Source organism: Juglans microcarpa x Juglans regia, chromosome 1D (genome assembly GCF_004785595.1).
Source record: "Juglans microcarpa x Juglans regia isolate MS1-56 chromosome 1D, Jm3101_v1.0, whole genome shotgun sequence".
In the NCBI taxonomy this organism is placed as follows: domain Eukaryota; kingdom Viridiplantae; phylum Streptophyta; class Magnoliopsida; order Fagales; family Juglandaceae; genus Juglans; species Juglans microcarpa x Juglans regia.
Genome location: NC_054594.1, coordinates 24,908,075 through 24,929,653, shown reverse-complemented (window position 1 = coordinate 24,929,653; position 21,579 = coordinate 24,908,075). Strand labels below are relative to the sequence as shown.

At 34.3% G+C, this 21,579-nt stretch overlaps 1 protein-coding gene across 1 annotated transcript; it reads right to left on the bottom strand.

Annotated features, from left to right (window-relative positions):
• Positions 1–8,759: 8,759 nt before the first annotated feature.
• Positions 8,760–13,771, bottom strand: LOC121254153. The gene is made up of 3 exons (XM_041154113.1): positions 13,166–13,771; positions 11,733–12,542; positions 8,760–8,911 (listed from the first exon to the last, which is right to left on the bottom strand). The coding sequence occupies exons 1-2, from the start codon at positions 13,270–13,272 to the stop codon at positions 11,768–11,770; spliced, it is 882 nt and encodes a 293-aa protein (XP_041010047.1). The 5' UTR covers positions 13,273–13,771; the 3' UTR covers positions 8,760–8,911; positions 11,733–11,767.
• Between the last annotated feature and the right edge of the window lie 7,808 nt (positions 13,772–21,579).

Here is a 21,579-nt window from a genome sequence, read left to right as displayed (position 1 = left end):
GGAATCTCCTAACTCTCATCAACTCTGATGGAATTCTCGGCAATAAGTGGCAATGATTTACAGCTCCGCAATATCTACTCTACAGAAATAAATTCCTAAGCACCTAACAATACAAACCCGATCAGAGCAGGAATAAATTTTTTCATAGTAAACACTCTCCCATCAATCAAGCCAAGCTCAAATTTCACATCAATGGGGGCTAATTACTTCGTCTTCTCTTTGACTGATTCAACGCAACAGGATAAGGATTACACCCAATCCTCTGTACGAAAGAAACTCATATGGCAAGTTCAATGGAAGCAACTACACACAACAGGGCTTGGCAATTAGGTGCAACAAACCCAATTCAGCCCAAAACAATAAGCCCAACTCTCTCTTTTCACAGCTTATTTTCCAAGGCCCTTCTTTAAACAAATGGGCTCACCAAATCCTCCATCCCAAGCCGTGCAACCTAAGTCTATCTAGCCCATTAAGCCCAACAACTCAAGGCTCATACGATGATGTGTTAATTTTAAACAATCCAAAAGAACCCAATGAAGAAGTGAACTTGACTCCACCCAAATCTTAACACATTGTTAAAAGGTTGTGCACCCCTTGTTATATTGAAAATATCTGCAAGTGCACAAAATCGTGACAAGTAGTAAAATATTTTTAAAAAAATGGATGTTGAATCCACAGAAATTAATTATGCTATTGAGTACTGAAATTTACTAAATTAATTACTATTTGGAAAACTGAAATTTAAAGAATAGATTATTTAAATTAAACTAAAGAAAAGAGTATTAAAATTAAGATTTTAAAGATAATAAGAATAGATCTAGAGCGTCTAATTTCACCTAGTGAATCCCACACAATTTATTATTTCTTGTTATAGAATTTCAATTATCCCAAGTTGATGATACAAATTCTTTAACTATTCAATATCTTCTCTTGAATAATACTAAAAATATCTCCAATTAATAACTTCATATCTCTATGTGAATTTCACTAATTGGAGACTCATTAAGTTCTTTGAATTTTTCTCAAAAATCACACTAATTGCAGTAAAGTATCTCTACTTTCACTCCATAAGTTGCTCCATAAAACATATCTTCAAGGAAGGAAATCAAGTGGTAGATTGGTTGGCTAAACAAGGGGTAGCAGGGGCTAATCTTGTTTGGAATAGATTGGGGATTCTCTTCGCATGTTAAAAGGTCTTATTCGTATGGATTATTCTGGGTTACCTTACTAGTTTTCTGTTGCTTTCTAGATTATTCGCTTTTTTTCTGGATCTAAATTTTAATGTTAGGCTATTTTTTAAGTTTGATAGATAGGACGTTTTCTTCTTTGAATATATGTAAATCTCATGGGTCTTGATCTGTTACCACGGTTTTTCTCCGCCAAATAAAATTGGGCCATCCTCTTTCCAAACAAAAAAAAACTATACTTTCGCTCAACTATTGATGCTTAACCCTGGAGCTTAATCACAAATCATCTCTCGGTCTCATTACGATTCAATAGATCGAACAATAATTAGCTAAAAGATTACAAGCATTATGAACAAGGAATAAATACTCAATTATGAAAATATTGAAAATAAAATAACTCAGAATATAAATTGTGTGTTCAATGCTAGACTACATCAAAGCTCTAGAAAATAAAATTAGCTCATAATGAAATTGAAAAGAAAAAAAAATAAAACTAGTATTCTTCGTTGGAATCGATTGATGAAGCATGCAGCTCTTGCTCCTGCTCTTCAGATCCACCTTCTTGAAAGAAACTTAAGGAATAATCTCTAGACTATTGGACTCTAAAAACTCAGGCTCTCCCCTATTCATCCCAGAAGTTAGGATTAAATAGATGTCACTATTCAAATATGGAAACAAGATAAATGCGGCTACAATCAAGCCTAAAGTTCTAGAAAATAGTTTCTAAAGATAAATATTAACATAAAAGAAAATTATCCCAAGAATAACGGGATAATCTAAAATGGAAGATTTAGTAATAAGCGGCATGATTTGGGAGTTCGGGAAAATTTGGTGATCAGCAGATTGATTGCAGAACTCAGAAGGGTCCCACTGGGTAGATGCCGTGTGCGCTGAATATAATTGGTCTCCTCGCCCAATGGACAAGATGTAAGGTTCTTGAACGAGATGAAAAACTCATCTCGCCAACCTACCGAGCGGTAAAGCTGCTTGCCTTGGCTAGTTGTTGCCCACGATATCGTTTAGGTTGTCTTTTAAATTGGTCATTTAGACTTGTCGTCCAACCTAACCGCCATGAGCCTTATCGCCAAGTTTTCTTGCCCAGGAGGTAAAATATCTCGCTCATCGCCCAACTCTTGTCGTCATTGAGTCTCCTCACCTAAATCTTTTCGACTCTCTTTAGATCACGTCGCCTCTCGTGGGTCTGGATCCGTAGTCTCTTCTTTTGTACCAAAATGCTCTCATTTCGCATTAAATCTTCTCATTCCTTCAAATCCAAGAAAATAAAGAAAAATATATAGAAATAAAATAAAATCAATAGAATTAAAGGAAAACTCACACTTTTCATAAATAAAATAGTAATAAAAATCACATAAAAATCACACTTATCATCCCCTACTCCAGAAGAATTTCAACCCTTGAAAAAGAAGCCACAAATTACTCAGTCCACAAGCGCAGTCAAACCCTTATCTCACTTGTGATGCAATCAGGTTCACCAGGAAAAATTAAAAAACCTAGAGACTAAGCTCGGTCGAAGCCTTATTACAAGGAAGATGTGAGCTCTAAACTACCTCCACCAGCTACATGAAGACAATGGTATGGAATTGCAGGGGACTCGCTCGACCCAAAGCAATCAGAAATTTAAGGGTTAATATTAAGAAATATAACTCGGACACCAACTTTTTATCGGAAGCCTTGGTGCCTATAAAATGCACCGTATCTATTGTGAATAGTCTTGATTTTCACCATTTTGTAAATTTTCCATTCTCAGGGAAAAAAAATAGGCATTTTGCTTTTATGGCATCTGGGAGTAGATGTAGAACCTATTAATATTGATATGAATACAATCTCTATTTTGATTTCCTCTGATACTTCTTATCATCCTTGGTTAGTTACATATGTATATACTCCCACTCAATGGCACTTCAAAGAAAGTTTCTGGAAACATTGGATTCAATATCTCAAGCACTCCCATGTCCATGTTGCTGTATAGGTCACTTCAATGGTCTGTTAAACCAATCTGAAAAATTTGGTGGGCACCTCGTCCCCCTCTATTGGAAGATTGAGAACTCTTATGGAAACTCATGGCCTAATTGATATAGGTTTCACACGCCCTTCATTCATATGGACTAATAACAAACAGAGTTGTTCACTTATCAGAGAAAGACTGGATTGTGGGATAGCCAACCAGCAATGGAGGCTCCCCATCCTTCCAGAACCAAGCAAGAGAAAAAAAGCTTTAATACAATCTCCAAGAACAACTAAAGCATGAAGAATTCATGTGGCGCAAAAAATCCATAATCTCATGGCTAACATCTTCGGACCTCAACACCATGTTTTATCACCTCTCAAGAACTATCAGGAGGCGAAGTAATGTGATTGACTCCATCAAACTGGGCATAGGTAATTAGACGATGGACCAATCTATTTTGAGTCTTCTTTCATTAATTATTCCCAGTCCATATACACATCCTCAACTCAATCTTTTTCGGGACTACTCAAAAATCTTTTTGAAAAGCAAGTCACGAATCAAGACAATGCCTACTTTAGTGCTATGCCAAATGGAAATATTTGCTGCTTTAAGACAAATTCCAAACCAAAAAGCACCAGGGCTAGATGGTATGACTGCTCTTTTTTATATACATTATTGGATTATCATCAAAAGAGAAGTAATTGTTGTCGTACAAAATTTCTTCTAGAATGGTAAAGTCCTAAGACAGATGAATCACACAAATATTGCTATGATCCCAAATATTCCCAACCCAAGTTCGCCCCATCATCACCGCCCAATTAGCTTGACGAATATCATTTATAAAATCATCACCAAAATCTTGGCCAATCATCTCAAAACCACTTTGCCCTGCGTTATCTCCCCACTCCAAACTGTTTTTATTCCCGCTTGCAATATCAAAGAAAACACAATGATTGCATGTGAGCTGTTCCACAACCTAAGGAAAAAATGGGGGAGAAAATGACTAATGGCAATAAAGCTTGATATGGAAAAAAAAAACTTTTGACTACATAGAGTGAGATTTTCTGTTCACGGTAATGAAAGTTTTGGGATATCGTAGTGGTTGGATCAATCTGATTAAATAATGTGTCACAACAACATCTTTCTCAATCCTTATTAATGGAGCACCTAGGGGTTTCTTCAATCTTGTGATATCTAGACTAATAGCCAGATCAAGGTAATTTTGAAGGAGTTCGACTAAGTAGAAACATCCCTCCAATTTCACATTTACTATTTGCAAATGATTTAATCATTTCATGAGAGTAAATGAAAGGCACGCTCAAGAAATTTTTGAAAGTCTGGAAAAATATCAGGATTGGTTAGGATAAAGAATAAATCACAAGAAGTCATCAATATTAATCACAAGGAATACCAATCTCACAACCAAAGCAGCAATCAATCAGATAATGCCATACAAGTCATCCTCATCCAAGATGAAGTGTCTAGACCTTCCAACATCGTTCAACAAGCAAAAAACGAGAATTATAAAGAATTACTAGAGAGAATCAACAAAAAACTAGAGGGTTGGAAATATAAGCTTCTTTCACAAGCATGACAGACCATGCTAATCAGAACAGTGGTAAGCACTATTCCTTCATATCGAATGTCGTCGCTTCTACTACTGAAATCAATTTGCAAGTCTTTGAATACTAGCTTTAAAATTTTCCGATGGGGCTTCTCCAACGACTAAAAAAAAAAATTGACCTTGAAGTCATGAAAGTCAATATGCCAACCTAAAATTTCAGGCAGACTTGGCTTAAGAATAATGAAAAATATGAATTTAGTTTTGTTAGTGAAAAAAAAAAAGGATGGGAAATGAGTCAACCTAATTTAGGCATTTGGCATTCGCTCCTCTCAACAAAATACCTCAAAGCCACAAGTTTTTGAAATGTTAAATCAAAATCATCAGATTCATGGCTATAGAAGGAAATTCTCAAGATAAGAGGGCTATTTTCAAAAGGTAAATGCTATCAAATCTTCAACAGATGATCAGTCAATGTATGATCAGAGCCTTGGATCTCCATAATGGAAAACTTCAAACCAAGGCCTCTCCACCAAATGAATAAGGTACATCCCCTCTTGAAGGTCTCTAATTTAATTATACAAAATCTTTGTTCATGGAATACTCTGAAAATACAAACACTGTTTGAATAAGATAGCATTACAGAAATCCAAAAAATTCATTTCTCCCAAAATAATGAAAGATAGGATTTGCTGATTTGGACTCCGAACCACAATGGGAAATTTTCCATGAAGATTGTCTACCATATAGTGGCAAAAAATTCCGGTACACCATTGCAAAATTTTCCAAGCCCATTATTGAAGAAACTTTGGAAGTTGAAAATTTATGATCATCATAAGTTACTACTTTGAAAAATCATATGGAACATACTTCCCACCAAACCAAGAGTTATTCGAGACTTTCTACCTGGAAATTGTCTGTTGTGTAATAAAGAAGACAAAATAATGATCCATCTCTTCATAGGACACATTCACTCGGACACTATGGAGTCAAAGTAGCTAGCTTTTGAACCTTGCATCACTTCCAATTAACTCAATGCCAGATTGGATCTTAATAATAATAAATCCTGAGCTGATCTTGGGATTGAATGCTTCAGAGAAACATTCCTTCCAAATTTTTGCAGTGTTAATGCTGGATTTTATTTGAAGGCAGCGAAATGAAATTGTCCACAATCATGCAGATCCTTCTTTAAGGATTGCAAAAGTCCAGCTGTAAAAGTCTTACCAAGCTTATAAACAAGCATGAGAGGAAAAATTAAAATTCAATTCAAGATTAAACTTGCTACCACCTCCTCGGAACCATTGAAGTTTTTCCTTTGACGTATTAGTAAGAGACTCATTCTCAATATCATCAGTAGTATGCCACGACTCTGAAGGTAAGATCCTAGAAATATGGGCCTAAAAAATTTAATCTGCAAATCCAGTCATAGGCAAAGCCTCAGCTGCTCTTCTAGCTTGACAATTTGCAAACTACCTTCAAAGAAGTCCATCCATTCTGGTAGAAGATGCTCAAGTTATTATAACAGCTATTGAAAAAGAGGACCCTTGATCACCAATATGACAATTAGCCTCAATCATTGATAATATCTGCCAAAATCTGCACTCTCAAGAAGATTGCAGAGTTAATAAATTTTATTGATATCAAAATCAATATGCGTACTCAGTGGCGCAATGGACAACAATCAATTTAGCTTTTCGTTGTATACCTTTATATAATCTTCTTAGATATATTTTGTATATTGACAGTGGAAAGAGCACTCTATGAGACAATACGTACTTCATATTATTATTTCTATTAATATTAAGCATGCATGATTAGAAATAAATAAATAAATAAGGAAGACAAGTCACTTTACATGCAAGGATTATGTCACCAACTCAACTCCCCTTAAAGAACTTATTTCCAGTCCTCCCAACGTAACAACAACCTCCATATTTCTATTTCATTAACAGCATTAGGATGTAAAATTTAACCGAAAAATCGGATCGGATTAGCTCGAACCAATGGAACGGGTCTGGTTTTGGAACAGTCCATTAGTTCCAAAACCGGTCGGTACTTGTATGGTTCCGTTTCTATGAATTTTAGGACTGGACCGGTTGGCTATTTTATATATTAAAAAGTCTTCTTGCAAGTGATTTTGTGCAAAAAACTGCGCACCGATGTTAAATGTAAGGCATTTGTTTAATAAAACAATACGAATTGAAAACAAAAATGATTTTCCTGAGACAAAGGATCTTTTTCTTCTCTCAATTTTTTTTTTCTTTTATTTTTTTAATAAAAAAAAAACTATGTGAGTGTTGGTGCGCGATTTGGTGCACCAAACCGCTTGTACCTAGTAAACCTCTTTATATATTTTAAATTAATTTTTTTAATATTATATATAATATTTTTTATATTATAATTTATATATGTAATATATATAATAATATAAATTATAAGTATTTGTAGCCTTTTTTTCAAAAAATCTTGAATCAAGATTTTAGTAAACAAGTAACATTTTTCTTGAGATTTTAAAATAACATAGGTTTGTTCAACTGTTCTAACATTAAAAAAAGTTTTAAAAGTAGATTGAACCCAAGAGGTTTGATAAATAGAGTTTGAATCAATTTTTGGGATATTCCATTGGTTGAAATCACTTGGAGAAGTTTCTTCAAAAGCACAATCTTCTTCATTAACAATGTCAGGTGGTACCGACGACCTGAAACTAATAGTTGAATTAGATCTAAATATTCTACTCATTTTGTTTCTAGTCAACATAATCCTTCATAATATAAATTATAATTATATATAAGATAATGTTATTATAATTTATAACATAAAATTTTAATCTTAAACATGAAATTTATTTGATCATATGCTTTAAACATAAAATATATATATTAATAACATTTTATGGCCTAACAAATTTGTATTTTATTAAAACCAAAAAAGGGGACCGAACCGGAATGGAACCAGTAAAACCGAAGGTACCGGTTTAGGAGATTAACTGGTGCGTAATCGGTTTTTGAAAATGCAAAACCGGTGTATACCAGATTGGTTCTAAATTTTATCTAAAACCGAATCGGACTGGACCGGTTACATCCCTAAACAACATGTAAACAACTCTCATTCATCATCTCTTAATAAGGCTCCAAGAAGTGATTAAGATCACAAAACAATGCACAATCTATGTTCAAGAAGTGATTAGACTTATATTACAATTCTAACAGTTTATATATGGTTAATGAATATTAAATAATTTCATTATTCATAGACTTTTCATACTTACTTGCAACTTAGGTATCTTAAAAGAAAATTATCTAATTACTTTAATTAGGTGTAAATAGTAGAGTATATATCTACATATAATACCATATATTATCATATGATATATTACTTAATTGATAGCATATATTATTTTATATTTTATAAGATCAATGTGATAGATTAGATGATAATTACATAATTAACTTATACAACTATTATATAAAATAATATATTATATATAAAAAATATTTAAATATTTTAAATATTTCGTCTAATCTATATAATTATATATTATCATATGATTTATACGTAAACATTTTGGTCCGATCCGGTCTAAAAAAAACCACAACCTAGGACCAGACCGAAAACCAAATTTCTCAGATACCCTGGACCAAGACCGACCAACATGATTTCAGTCCGGACTGAAAAAATTTCACTCTTAATTACACATTTTAAGTAATTTTATAGATCACCACTGAAAATCACTTGAAATGTGACACTTCAAGTACTGGAGGTGACAAAATCCACGATGAAAAGGAGTATTAATTAACAATCCAAAAATGGCTATGATAAGTCTTACCAAATTGGAAAAAGAATGTCAATTCATGTGACTCTGGTTCTTGGCATAGTTCAGCACCTACAATAGAAGTCAATGGCTACCCACTGTACTCCACCTAGGCAATGATAAAGATTTGAACCAAAAAAAAAAAAAAAAAGAGATCAGCAATGCATATGATAATCTCCATCCCATTTCCTTCCCGATAAACAACACCTAAAAGGCTCTCTGCTGAGTGAACCTCCCTTTCTCTACCCCTCGGCATTGTACATGGTGCTTGGAGCTGCACAACCACATGAGCCCAACTGCCTCGTAAGGACCATATGGGGTTTAAAAGAAATTAGAAAGATCGTCTGATCATAGCTTCATAATCAACTAAGAGCACCTGAAACCTGTAATATATAGAATCAACAAAGAAGTTATAGCAATTGAAAAGAGAGCAATTGACAGAAATAGAAGCAGTCCATTGAAGTTTCTTTAGATAACAAGCGAGTAGGACACATTCAATTAATATATAAGGGCAGAGATGGTGAGAAGATCTGCTGAAAAATTACTGAGTCAGTATACAATTTATGCTCCATTTGATTTTTTTAGGCCGTTTTTTTTTTTTCTTTCTTTTGATTGAACTTATGGCGTTTTTGGATTAACCTTTGAAATTCTTGGCAACCACACAAATTATTTTTTCCCGGATAACTTTTTTGTTTGGATAAACAGAAAAGGTATTCGGGAGACCTGTTATGTATGAGGGTGGAAATACCATTTGGTCTGAAGCCTATATTTTCCTGGATATTCTATGATACAGCTTAGAGACGATCAAAAGTTTATAGATCAGCCATACTGCAGATATTGGTAGCCCATGGAGACTATATGTTTCTGTAGAAGCTAATTATTTAGGTTGTTACCCAAGCAGTGGTTCCGGCAGGTATAGCATTTTCATATCTATCAATCTGTCATTTATCATTACTCTATGACCTTAAATTGAGATATTTCAGGTTGAAACCTGTGAAAATGGAACTTTATTGATCACTGAAAAACTACATGAATGAAAGCCAGAACTGACACTGTAACAAGATTTATTAAATGGTACTAGTTGCCACAAGTCTGTCTCATTCCAAAATGATATATTAAAACAACCAAGTAATTTGTATATACAATACACTCATACATATATGCATGTGTGTGTGTGTGTGTGTGTGTGTGTGTGTGTGAGTCAGTACTTATCAAAAAAAGTTTCTGGTGTTTGGTTGCACTGAAAATAATGACTACATAGATGACTATTTATATGCTAATAATTTTTATGCATAATATTAATATACTCTAGAAAAATAGAAAATCCATTTAATAATTTTTAAGATTATTTGTAACAATAAAAATTTTCAGCAAAAGATTCTCTCTTTCATTTGAGCAAAAAGAAGACGTCTATTTATAGCTTGAATGAAGAAAAACTTATAAAGCAAGGGGAGGAAAATGACTTGCTACCCTAGAGAGGGGTAAGTCATTTTCCACCTCATGCACATCATTTTCCCATTGATCAACTAGCCATTTTCTATTAACCGCTGTTTTCTGTTTCCAAATAGTCTAATAGATGAAAATGTAACAGTTAAAGGTTTAATGGATTCCATAGTAGGGCATGTAGCAGAACTAATATTTTATATTGCAAGCATTATCGTGGGGGACAGGAGAAGAAAAAAGAAAAATCCCGGTTTGTAATTGGAAGAGTTTTTAGCAGATTTGTTAATCAGCTAGAAAGTCAAGAAAAACATCTAATTTCTCATAAAAGCTAGTGATAAATATTACAAGATACAGCCCTAAAACTGCAGTGAAATTATTTATGCTCATGATATCTTGATAAAAATAAAGAACAATATCTTAAAGTGGCAATAGCTATTAGGCCACGTTCTTGTAAGAACATCATGAGAGCGACTTTTTTCTTTCACTTTTGAATTGTTAATTTTATTTACCAGAATTATTGAACCTAATCTAGTCTGCATATGGGTGCTTTTAGGACAAACAGGTACTCGTGTGGCTATTGTGAGCATATGAGAGGGTGGTGAATAAAATCCCGAATTCCTTAGGAGAGAGAAATTTTTGCAATTTATAGTGATTCCAAGGATTGTAAACTTGATTCCTCTATTTAGAGTATAGGTCCAGTTTTCTATGCATCGTTGACTCTAATATCATTTGTAATGACCCAAGGAAAGCCTAGGCCTGGTTTGGATAGAGAGATGCTTTCATCCCATCCCATCTCATCTCAATGTCCAAACACTACAAACTGTCAAACACAAACATTTTTTAATTTCAAATCTTCAACTTTTTCATCTAATCATTACCTAATTATTACAATTTTTCCAAACTTCCAAACAAAACACAAAAAACAATTCAACTTTATTAAATTCCAAAACAAAAATAATATTAAAAAGTTGTATTCTAACAATATTTTAACTTTATAATATTTTTACTCAACTTTTTGTCTCTCCTTTTCCAAAAATCCCATAAAACATTTTAACTCAAACCATTTATAACTCATCTCATTTTAACTCAAATATTATCATTACTATTCACAAACCACCTCAACTCATCTCATCTGAACTCACTATCCAAACGAAGCCTAAACAACTAGGCCAATGCTATAAACAAACTAGTAAGGGTTACAATTGAAGCTCCTTAGAACTATTATAAATTACAAAAACTTCTCCCTCCCAGATAATGTAAAATCTCATATATCACCCTCTCAAGCTAAATTCAGGATATTACAAATACCGTTTATGAAGAAAAATACAGCAACAAATTCTCCTGCACTCTTAGATGGCCACTAGGGAGAATAAATTATATTCTGGACTTTGATCCCAAAAAGGAATGGGATGCTGCAATATGCTCAGACACGATTAAAACAGAAGTACATGAAGATTTACATTGAGACTAGAGTACTGTAGTATGCAGCTCCACTAAAAGATTATCAGAAGTCCAATTATTACAAACAACGTATTACAACTAGGATATAGTTGTGCCAGCTGGTAAATATTGAATTGTCATCATTTACTTGTATGCTTAAAGATTATATTCAATGTGATTTTTACAAGCTTAGTTTTAACTGTGGCTCTTTCAGAGAGCTTTTATGCTTACTAATTTAGAGCATTTGTTTCAAATGCCTTGAGTGTTTGAAAGTCAACATTACCATAGAATACAGAAAAATTATAGGGCCAGGACCTGTACCTTGGTATATGCTGCCGAACTGTTTGTCTGTTTCATTAATTGGGTTTGTGTCCACTGAACTTGAACTTTAGTACCAACTGCTTTTTACTGAGTGCATTTACAGTCACAGGTTCACAATCATCCCTTTGAAGCCTCTTGTCCAAGCACTCATTTGTCAGCTCAGATTCACAATTATTCTCAGCATCCTTTCCTTCACTCCCATGTTCCAGAGGTTTTTCTGAACCACATCCCAATATTCTGTTAATTCTGTAAAGATCCTCCAAAGTACAATTCTTTGCCACAGCTAAAATATCCACCATCGACCGTTTCTTACGTTTCCCTTTACGCCTTTTTAGCTTATGCATCAACATCTTTGTGAAAGTCTGTGATTGACTATTCTGATCAACATCAAGGTGCAAACTAGGCATTGTAATTGAAGGTTGAACTTTGGGAACTATGACAGAAGAAGCAAGATCAGAAGTAATGTGGTTGCTCTCTTCAAACTTACAGCTACTAGAAAGGGATAAATGGCAATCCTGGCTGGAACGTTTTGATATTTCTTCATAAGAGTATGAATCACACTCATATTTGAAAAGTTTCTCCTGCCCAACAAAATCTTGCACTCTATCGTCAAAGGAATTATCCTTTTCATTATCTTTTCCAGAACACTTGAAACTTGCACCCTGTCTGAGTGATAGAATAGCAGAACCTCGGGGTTCAAAGGGTGGTAAAACATTGTGGATACCGTGTTTAAAACAGATTTGCAAGTATTTCTCCGGAAATGGCCAGTTACAATAGATATCATTTTGACGAGATGCAAGAGCATACTGCCTGCAGTACAGAAAGTTACCAGCAAGTTCTCAGTCCATTCTTGGACAAACAGCTTAAGTTGAACAAATCAAACTGAATAATTCATCATAAAAAAAGATCAAGGTGCATGAGATTGCGTAAGAAGTACTGAAAAGAAAAGGAAATCAAATCTCAAAAACTAGTAAAAGCTGGACATATAAGAATTGTAAAAGAACAAATGAAAAGGGGTAATAAGAGGATAATTTCTGATAGAAATACTATACCAGAAGAAAAAAGACCAAAACATAAAAAAGCTGGCAATTCAAACACATGCCAAAGTTGATAAAGAAACGGATTACAAGATTTGACCAAGATTCAGTTTAATCTTTAATTATGTCAAGGTATGCTCATCCATTTATTCCAATCATCCCATGTGAAACATAAATTATAACTCTTTCTACAATCAGATTCTCGAAATATTAACTCAAAGGAAAATAAATTTCATTTGCTCACTGAAGAAATATCATCCAGTTTCAACAGAAGCGGTGCATGTGATCAAGTGCAATATCGAAGAGCAATGCTGGTACATAAAATACTAAGAAAAGTAACTCATAAAAGACTAGAAACACCAATATTCAAAGCCAATGTAGGCAAAATGAAATCACCTTATGGAGAAGGACTGAATATCTCTTTCCAAGCTCTTGTCGTCGAGACCATTTTTTTGCTGCAGAGAATGCGAAGTCTCGGGCGGATTTTGCTGCTGAGGCAGCATTGTAAGAACTGAACACGCTCAAATCACCGAATGACAAAGAATTAAAACGATAAAAAGAAAAAAATGAACCCAGGTTGGATTATAACGGCTGGAAACTATGCAAACAAGAGCGGGACCAAAAGCTGAGCTCCATAAAATTACGAAGTATTAGCAGAAATTCCAGACCCCGTTAACCCAGAAAAACAGAATCAGGGACTTAGAATGTTTGGAATTGGAAAGAGGGTAGGCAAAACGAAGGGTGCCCATAAAGAAGAAAAGAAAGAAAAGGAAGGAAAATGTAACAGTTGGCGACTTGTGGGAGGAACCAAGGGGAAGAAAGAAAGAAAAAGAAGGCTCGGAATTGCAGGCAAAGATTGGTGTCATCAAGCTCAGAGGTGGGGCGAAGAGGGAAAGAAAGGTGGGGTGAGAAGGGTATAGAGACGAAGAAGCTGACGATGATGATGGCAAAGGAAAATAACAAAGTGCGAGAGAGGGAGAGTAATGGCAAGAGGGAGCAGGAGAGGCACTACTCGTTGTTTGATTTACTTATTTATGTTTTCTTTTCATTTCTTTTACTTTTGCTTTTGATGAATTTTAGGCTGAGACGAATCGACACCGTCGAGAGCTGGCTGAGACACAGCAAATTTCGGTTCTCCCTTTGACCTTTTGGTCCAGTGTGAAAACATATATATTTGAAAATGGGAGTGTAAATTTATGTCTTTATGTCCCAATTGGTTTGAGAAATTTAAATTTTTTTATTCATCTTATTTTGAAAATATGAAATATTTGTGTTTCATACCAATCTATAACTAGGATTAATACTATATACAATGTAAAAGTGTGCAAATCCAACACTCATTTTTTTTTAAAAAATGAGACCTATCATTAAAAAATAATTTTTTCAGATCGGTTTTAGATTTGTCCTTTCTTTTCAAATAAAGTGTACAGGATTTGCACATCATAAATTATTTGTACAAATTATTTACCTATAAATAAAAATATTACGATATAAAATAAATAATAAATCTAGGTCTTCCTATTAACTTAAATTTTTCGGACAAGTGGTGATTTTACATGGTATTAGAATAAAGGTCTTGAGTTCAAACTTTAACTCTATACTCTACCATATTTAATTAAATATTCTACGTGTTGGACTACTAATTGAGGGGGAGTCGAGCCCACACATGAGGGGGATATGAAATCACCATTTATTTCAAAAGTTTAAGTTGATAGGAATAGATAAATTTTATTATTTATTTTATATATTAATAAAAAGGACATGATCAAATTCTAGATAATTAGGATGTTAATGTTGTTATGTCTTCTAAATATATTCATTTTGCTCTCTTTCTTTTGTATTAATTGTGGGAGTTTTTTGGTTATTCAAATTCAGGGCACAGAAAATTCACTAAAACTTAGAAAGGATATAAATTTTTAATTTTTTTTTTTTTTTTGAGTTATCGAAAAGTGTATTGAGTTTCTCTAATAGATTTGTTCAATTTGAGTTCATTCAATCAATATTTTGTAATTGTACAAATAATATACGTGCAAAACAAAAATTATGTCACCAAAAATTTAAAAAGAAAAAAGTCGACAAACAAGGAACAAAGGGTACTAATGCTATAGTAACACTCTCGCATCACTTTTATTCTATTACGATAATGTGATATTGTCCAATCAATTAATAGATCAAGCATCTTTATCTTTTAAAATAACAAATTTAAAATTTAATAGAATAAAAGCAATACATGATATTTTACATAAACAAAAGAGCTGGATGGAACCACTCTTTTTAATCGCGTACCGTACTAGTACAGTATGGTCGGTATTTTCTGTACCAATTTCGTAGTCGGTACAGGTATCATATATGTTTCGTACCAACCTAAATATAGGTTGATAAAATACCGGCCGTACCAGCCTATATTTCGACTTGTACCGGCCTGTATTTCAGCCTGTACTAGTCGATATTTCGGCTTTTAATTTTTTTTTTCATGTTTTCAAACTATAAACTTATTTTTTGATCCACAATTCAAACTAGGCTATTTATAATTTATATATATTTATATATAATTTATTCATATATGGACTATTATTTTGGAATATAATTTTTATATATATTTATATATATAATTTATTCATATATCGACTATTCCGAAACGGTACACGAAACGGTATCAGTATTGAAATATTTCGTTTCAATACCTTGACTGGTACGCCATCCGGTACGTATTCAAAACATTGGATGGAAGAACGTCTCACTCTTTCCGCAACCAAACCCCAATCGAGAACGAGTGGAGGTGACAGCTTTCTTCTGTTCTCTTCGATCCTTTTGTGTTTGGCAAGTGAGAGTATCTCAAGTACTCTTACTACTATTCTTTACTTTATTATTATTTTTCACTTACTTTTCTACTATTCATTACTTTTCACTTACTTTTTACTACTATTCAATATTTTTTTATTATTTTTTTATTATTTTAATATTCTCAAATATTCTCACTATCCAAACTAGTCGATTTGATTTTGTTGAGCTCGAATGTCACCCTAGCTCCTCCAGGCCGGGTTAGGGAGTGAGCCATTGTTACTAAAAATCACAAGCACGCAGTAGGTGTAGCAGTAACTGTAGCAATGATGGCAACTGACTTGCCAAAGAATAGATAGCTGAGACGCCTGCTAGCTGCTCCTTCCTTATCAAGATGATGATTAGCCACAAAATTACCCTTCCGATAAGCATATATGTTGTATAGAAAAAGATAACAGTTGCTGGAACGCAAGTATGTCTTCCCAAACATGACAGTATTGCCATGGTGGAGATCAAGTGGAATGGTACTGAAACCATTAAACAACAGCATGCAGCTAAATCAATTTCAAAGATTATATATTTTTGAGTAGTTTAGCAGTAGTAAACAATACAATAGACCTTGCTTCGATACCATCAATTCTGCCACTTAGGTGATAGACCTTGCTTCAATGTGGGGTAGTACCTTAATGTCAGGGACCGGATCATGTTGCTTATTTTGCTTTGCTCAAGTGTCTTAGCACACAACCTCGAATGGAAAAGAGTACTGTGGGGGTACAGATCACTTCCTAGCTAGTTGGAGGAAGGTTTGGTTGGACAGAAGATCATGTGCTTTTGTTTTTGCCTGAATGACAAATGTTATAAGTGATTGAATTGCAAAGATTGTTGAACAATGACTTTGCATTACCAAATCCAACAGTACTGTATCCTTGTGCAGCATGCATATACGCGTGACCCCCGACTACCTCTCTTTTGTTCCTACGAAGAAGGGATATACCAGTTGACCATTTGAACCTTTATTGATTGTTATTACAAGTGAGGACATCGGTTGAGTACTTACGGCTCGTTTAAATACTAAGAATATCTGTGAATAATAGCGAATAGTTTATGAATAATAGTGAAATAGTTTAAGAATATCTTATGTTCTCAAACAGACCCTTATAGTTTAACTAGTATATCCTCTTTTTGTTGTAACAAATAGGAGGGTGCGTGGCCGGATATAACCACCACAAGAAGATGTCTTTTGGCAAATTCAGAGGGAGAAAAAGGGCTCATAGGATTTTTTCTTGGCATGGCAAGCTCGTTGGAGGCAACAATAACTAACCAACAATGAACTCTTTTTACCACAAATTACTGCCTAGCTACATTTTACTTTGCACTCGTAAGCTATAAAAGATTTCAATTTACATCTTAAATTACTTGTATTTTTTTTTAATTTGTATTTTGTATTAGGATTTGATGGTTAATATATTGAATAAAGGGTGAAAAGTAAAATCTACCACTAATTCAAGTGTAATTTTTATAATTTAGGTACAAAATAAATACAAAAGAATAATACTTTTAATAAACCATAAAAAAAAAGTAATACTCTCAAATATTTGTCAATTTGTACTCTAAAACTATGAATTAGAATCGCTATTTTTACATCTCAAATTATTACTTTTATTAGTAATTTTCACCTAATTCATACACAATAAAAGAATTTTGACAATTTTATAGTACAAATTGAAAATCGTTTTTGTACAATTTTACTATATTTTTCTTTTTCTCTAGCATAATAAAAATGACTTAACTATAGACTGCTAATCTATAAAGATAGAAGTTGCAACTCAATTTGATGGGCAGAATGTATGTCTCGTGTTTTCGAAGTAACGTATAATGTCCTATGCGCTGTTGGGTTTATGCTCATTTGGAGTCCCACATCAGTGGGAGAAAAATAAGAAGGAGGTCCCATGGCCTATAAAAATGAGGTTTAGCCTCCTAGTTAATTACACCAAGTCATAAACTTAATTAGTAACTTGTGACTCTAAGAAAAGTCTTCTATTAGCATTTTCTTATAAAAAGGAAAGAGGTGAGAATTAACGTTTTACTAGTGAGAAAGCTTTGTGGGTGTCATTTGGAGTGAGGAGAAAAATTGTGTGATTGTAATAATTTTTCACATAGTGTATTTTCTTCTCTGGGTCTGGTGGTTTTTCTCCTATTTTTGAGAGTTTTCACGTAAATTCTTGTGTTGTTATTATTTCTCTGATTTTCTTCATATTTCATCAAAAAGTGGATCATGTGGATAAATTTGGTAGGTCCAAATTCCTAACAAGTGGTATCAGAGCCACTAGGTTCTTTTTGGTGGGTGGAGCTTTGGTGTGGTAGTGTAGATACGTACAGTCTAAGGAGGTTCTGTCTAGGAGATTGGTATTTAAGTGGTCCAGTGTGACCCTCCAATCTTTCCTGGGAACTTTGAAGTTCTGTCTAGGAAAGAATAATCTTTCCTGGGAACTTACTTAGTGAGTACTATTCATTTCTACGGTAAAAATTCATCGAAGCAATGTCAAGAAGTAAGGCTTCAAATTCTATCAGATATGAGGTGGAGAAATTTGATGGGAGAATCAATTTTGGCTTGTGGCAAGTTCAAGTCAAGGATATTTTGATTCAATCAGGATTACACAAGGCGTTGAAGGGCAGACCAATCCCTGAAGTCAGCAGTGATACTAGCGTGACTGATGAAACAAATAGCAGATCTGTAATGAGCGATGAAGATTGAGAGCATCTGGATTTGAGAGCAGCAAGTGCGATACGTCTGTGCCTGGCCAAGGATGTTCTTGCAAATGTGCATAGAATATCTACGGCAAAGGAACTCTAGGAAAAGCTCGAAGAGTTGTATCAGACGAAAGGCGTCTCAAATCGGGTGTACCTGAAGGAGCAGTTTCATACACTGCATATGAGTGAAGGTACAACTATTTCAGATCATTTAAGTGTTCTCAATGGCATTGTCTCTGAGCTAGAATCTATTGGAGTTAAAATTGATGATGAGGATCAAGCCTTGAGACTCATCTAGTCTCTTCCACCTTCCTATGAGCATATGAAGCCTATTTTGATACATGGGAAGGAGAAAATAATTTTTTCAGAGGTTACCAGTAAACTCTTTTATGAAGAGAGAAGACTAGGTGGTGGAAGAAATGGTCTACCTGGGAACTTAGCATTGGTAGTAGTGGGTAATGGGAAGAAGAAGAACTCCATGAAGATGAAAGTAGTCTGCTGGGGGTGTGGACAATCTGGGCACGTCAAGAAAAATTGTCCAAGAGCAAGAGCAGGTTCGGCAAGTGGCTCCAAGTCAGTAAATGGAGATACTGGTAATGAAACTAATGTTGTGTCTCTCTCCATGGAAGACGATGTCTGTTAAAGGGACATGTACATCCTCATGGCATGCCGCTAATTCCCAAAGTTGCCATGATAGAAGATGTGTTAATGTTAGTGGGTCCACAAGTTTGCACACAGGCATTGGTTTGACATTAATGCAGAGTGTGTGGTGGAAATTTATGTCGATGACTGATGAACCTCCAGGAAAGCCAAACGTGGAAGTTGCAACATAATTTTTCAGCAAGGCTATTTTCGACATGGGCCGAAATTGAAATGCTTGGAATTGGTTTATTCTGAGTGAGTATGCTTTTATGGTGGAGCATGATAGCAGAAGTTATGAAGATCTTCATTGCGGTGGAGCGTGGCTGTGGGATCGGCCAAAGTCGCAAGGTGGAGATTGTTGGGTTTATGCTCCTTTGGACTCCCACATCGGTAGGAGAAAAATAAGGATGAGGCCCCATGGCCTATAAAAATGAGGTTTAGCCTCCTAGTTAATTACATCAAGTCATAAGTTTAATTAGTAACTTGTGACTCTAAGAAAAATCCTCTATTAGCCTTTTCTTGTAAAAAGGAAAGAGGTGAGAGTTAAAGTTTTACTAGTAGGAAAGCTTTCTGGGTATCATTTGGGGTGAGGAGAAAAATTGTGTGATTGTAATAATTTTTTATATAGTGTATTTTCTTATCTGGGTCTGGTGGTTTTTCTCCTATTTTTGAAAGTTTCCACGTAAATTCTTGTGTTGTTATTATTTCTCTGATTTTCTTCATATTTCACCAAAAAGTGAATCTTGAGGGTGAATTTAGTAGGTCTAAATTTCTAACATGCGCCGCCCATTGCCAGAGCTTTTAGTACCACATGTGATGCTTACATAGATTCCTCAACCTCAGATTTTCAACATCTGACCACTTGCATCCCCCCACTAATATCGACACTCGAGACTCATGCGCTGCTACAATTCTCGAAATTTCTCATACCTCAACAAAACCGTGAATACTTTCATCCTCTTGTATAGTTTTTTTTTTTTTTTTTAAAGAAGACAATACTCCAATTTTATTAAGAAAAACATACATAATAAATCGATTGGAGCAACAAAACTATAGTCTGTCAGTTCTAAGAGAACCAAAAATTTCTCTAGAGGCAGTAAAAAAACTCCTCCCTTTGGCCTTTAGCCCCCTCCTTTGCTAAGATATCTGCAACTGTATTAACCTCCCAAAGACATGGTTAAAAGAAATAACTGAGGTTCGAACCCCAAGGAGCTGGTCCAAGTGGTGAAAGCATTAGTCTTGGGGTATCACTTCCTTTAAGGTCTAAAGTTCAACATCTTATGTATGCAAACAATTCTTTGGGATCACACCTCCTGATGAAAAGTCAGCAATTTAACAAGTTTCGTATATGGAAACTTTTGAAAGTGCAGTGCACGAGACCAGAGTTTACTCTGCAAAGGTGGATCCAAAGGACTCTGTCTTGGAGAGGTTTCCCGACATTAAAAACTAAAAAATAAAAATTAGAGGTTCAAGCGAGATGATAGCCTCTTCTAATCGTCCCTTACTGCCCAGTAAACATCACCCTTTCCATGCCACCATTCCTCTAAAGATGGGGAATTAGACACATTCCTCTATCCATAGAGACAAGTTGAAAACTTAATGATCTATTGTGCTTGCAAACCAACATCACCCTTACGGTCACCCTTACGCATCATTATCCTTTAATTGATTCTCCCATGGGGCCTTGTCCAAGGCTGGGGAGTAAGAGACCTCCCTCAACTTCTGCAACTTGTATAGAATTAGTGTTATTTGTGCGTCAGTATGTAGGATACAACGTGACATTATTCAGATAACATTATTTAATTTGCGAGTAATTTAAAATTTTGTACCTTGAAAATAAAATATTATCAAGTCAGTTGCGTCGATGATGTGTTCTCCACACCTCCAACTAGAAGAACTTTTAGTGCAATCTTATCTACTACATCTGTCACTTAAGGCCCGTTTGGATACAAAAAATGATTTCATATCTTATCTCATTTCATTTTATTATTACAACTTTCTCAAATGTTCACATAAAATATAATAAACAATTCAACTTTTTTAAATCTCAAAACAATAATAATATTAAAAAATAATATTCTAACAATATTTTATTCAACTTTCAATTTTACTAAGAATTTTATCAGTATTTTTTTTATTACCTAGTTACGTTTAGATAGTGAGGTGATCTCAAATATTTTGTGAATAGTAGTGAAAAGGTAATAAAAAAATAATGATAAAATATTGAATAGTAATGAAAAGTAGGTAAAAAATAATAATAAAATAATAAATAATAATGAAGTATTCTTATAATATTGCCCTACTCAAACGGAGAGTTTAAAGACTAGCACCAAACATCAGGAGATCTATTTTGCTCTAGCACAGGGTAGATATATCAAAGCTTCATTATTTGAAATTCTAGGAACCAATACTTGTTGAATTGAAATCACAACAAAGTCCTTACTTGGGAATGATATGCTTCAGGGTTGTTTTATTGAAGCTTAACAATTAGAAACAACTAAACCTACAGAAATCCAACTTTCACACTACAATTATTAAACTCAACTCCTTCATGCTATAGAACCCACCACTATCACCATCTCCTTCCTCTATATAATTTAATAAAAGGGGAAATCAAGCAGACTGCAGCACGTCCA

Bases quoted from the DNA above. Each gene is read 5' to 3' on its own strand.
- LOC121254153 (XM_041154113.1), bottom strand. From the start codon at position 13,272: ATGCTGCCTCAGCAGCAAAATCCGCCCGAGACTTCGCATTCTCTGCAG. The intron at 12,543-13,165 runs GTGATTTCATTT...TCTGTACTGCAG, and splicing joins ATTCAGTCCTTCTCCATAAG to GCAGTATGCTCTTGCATCTC.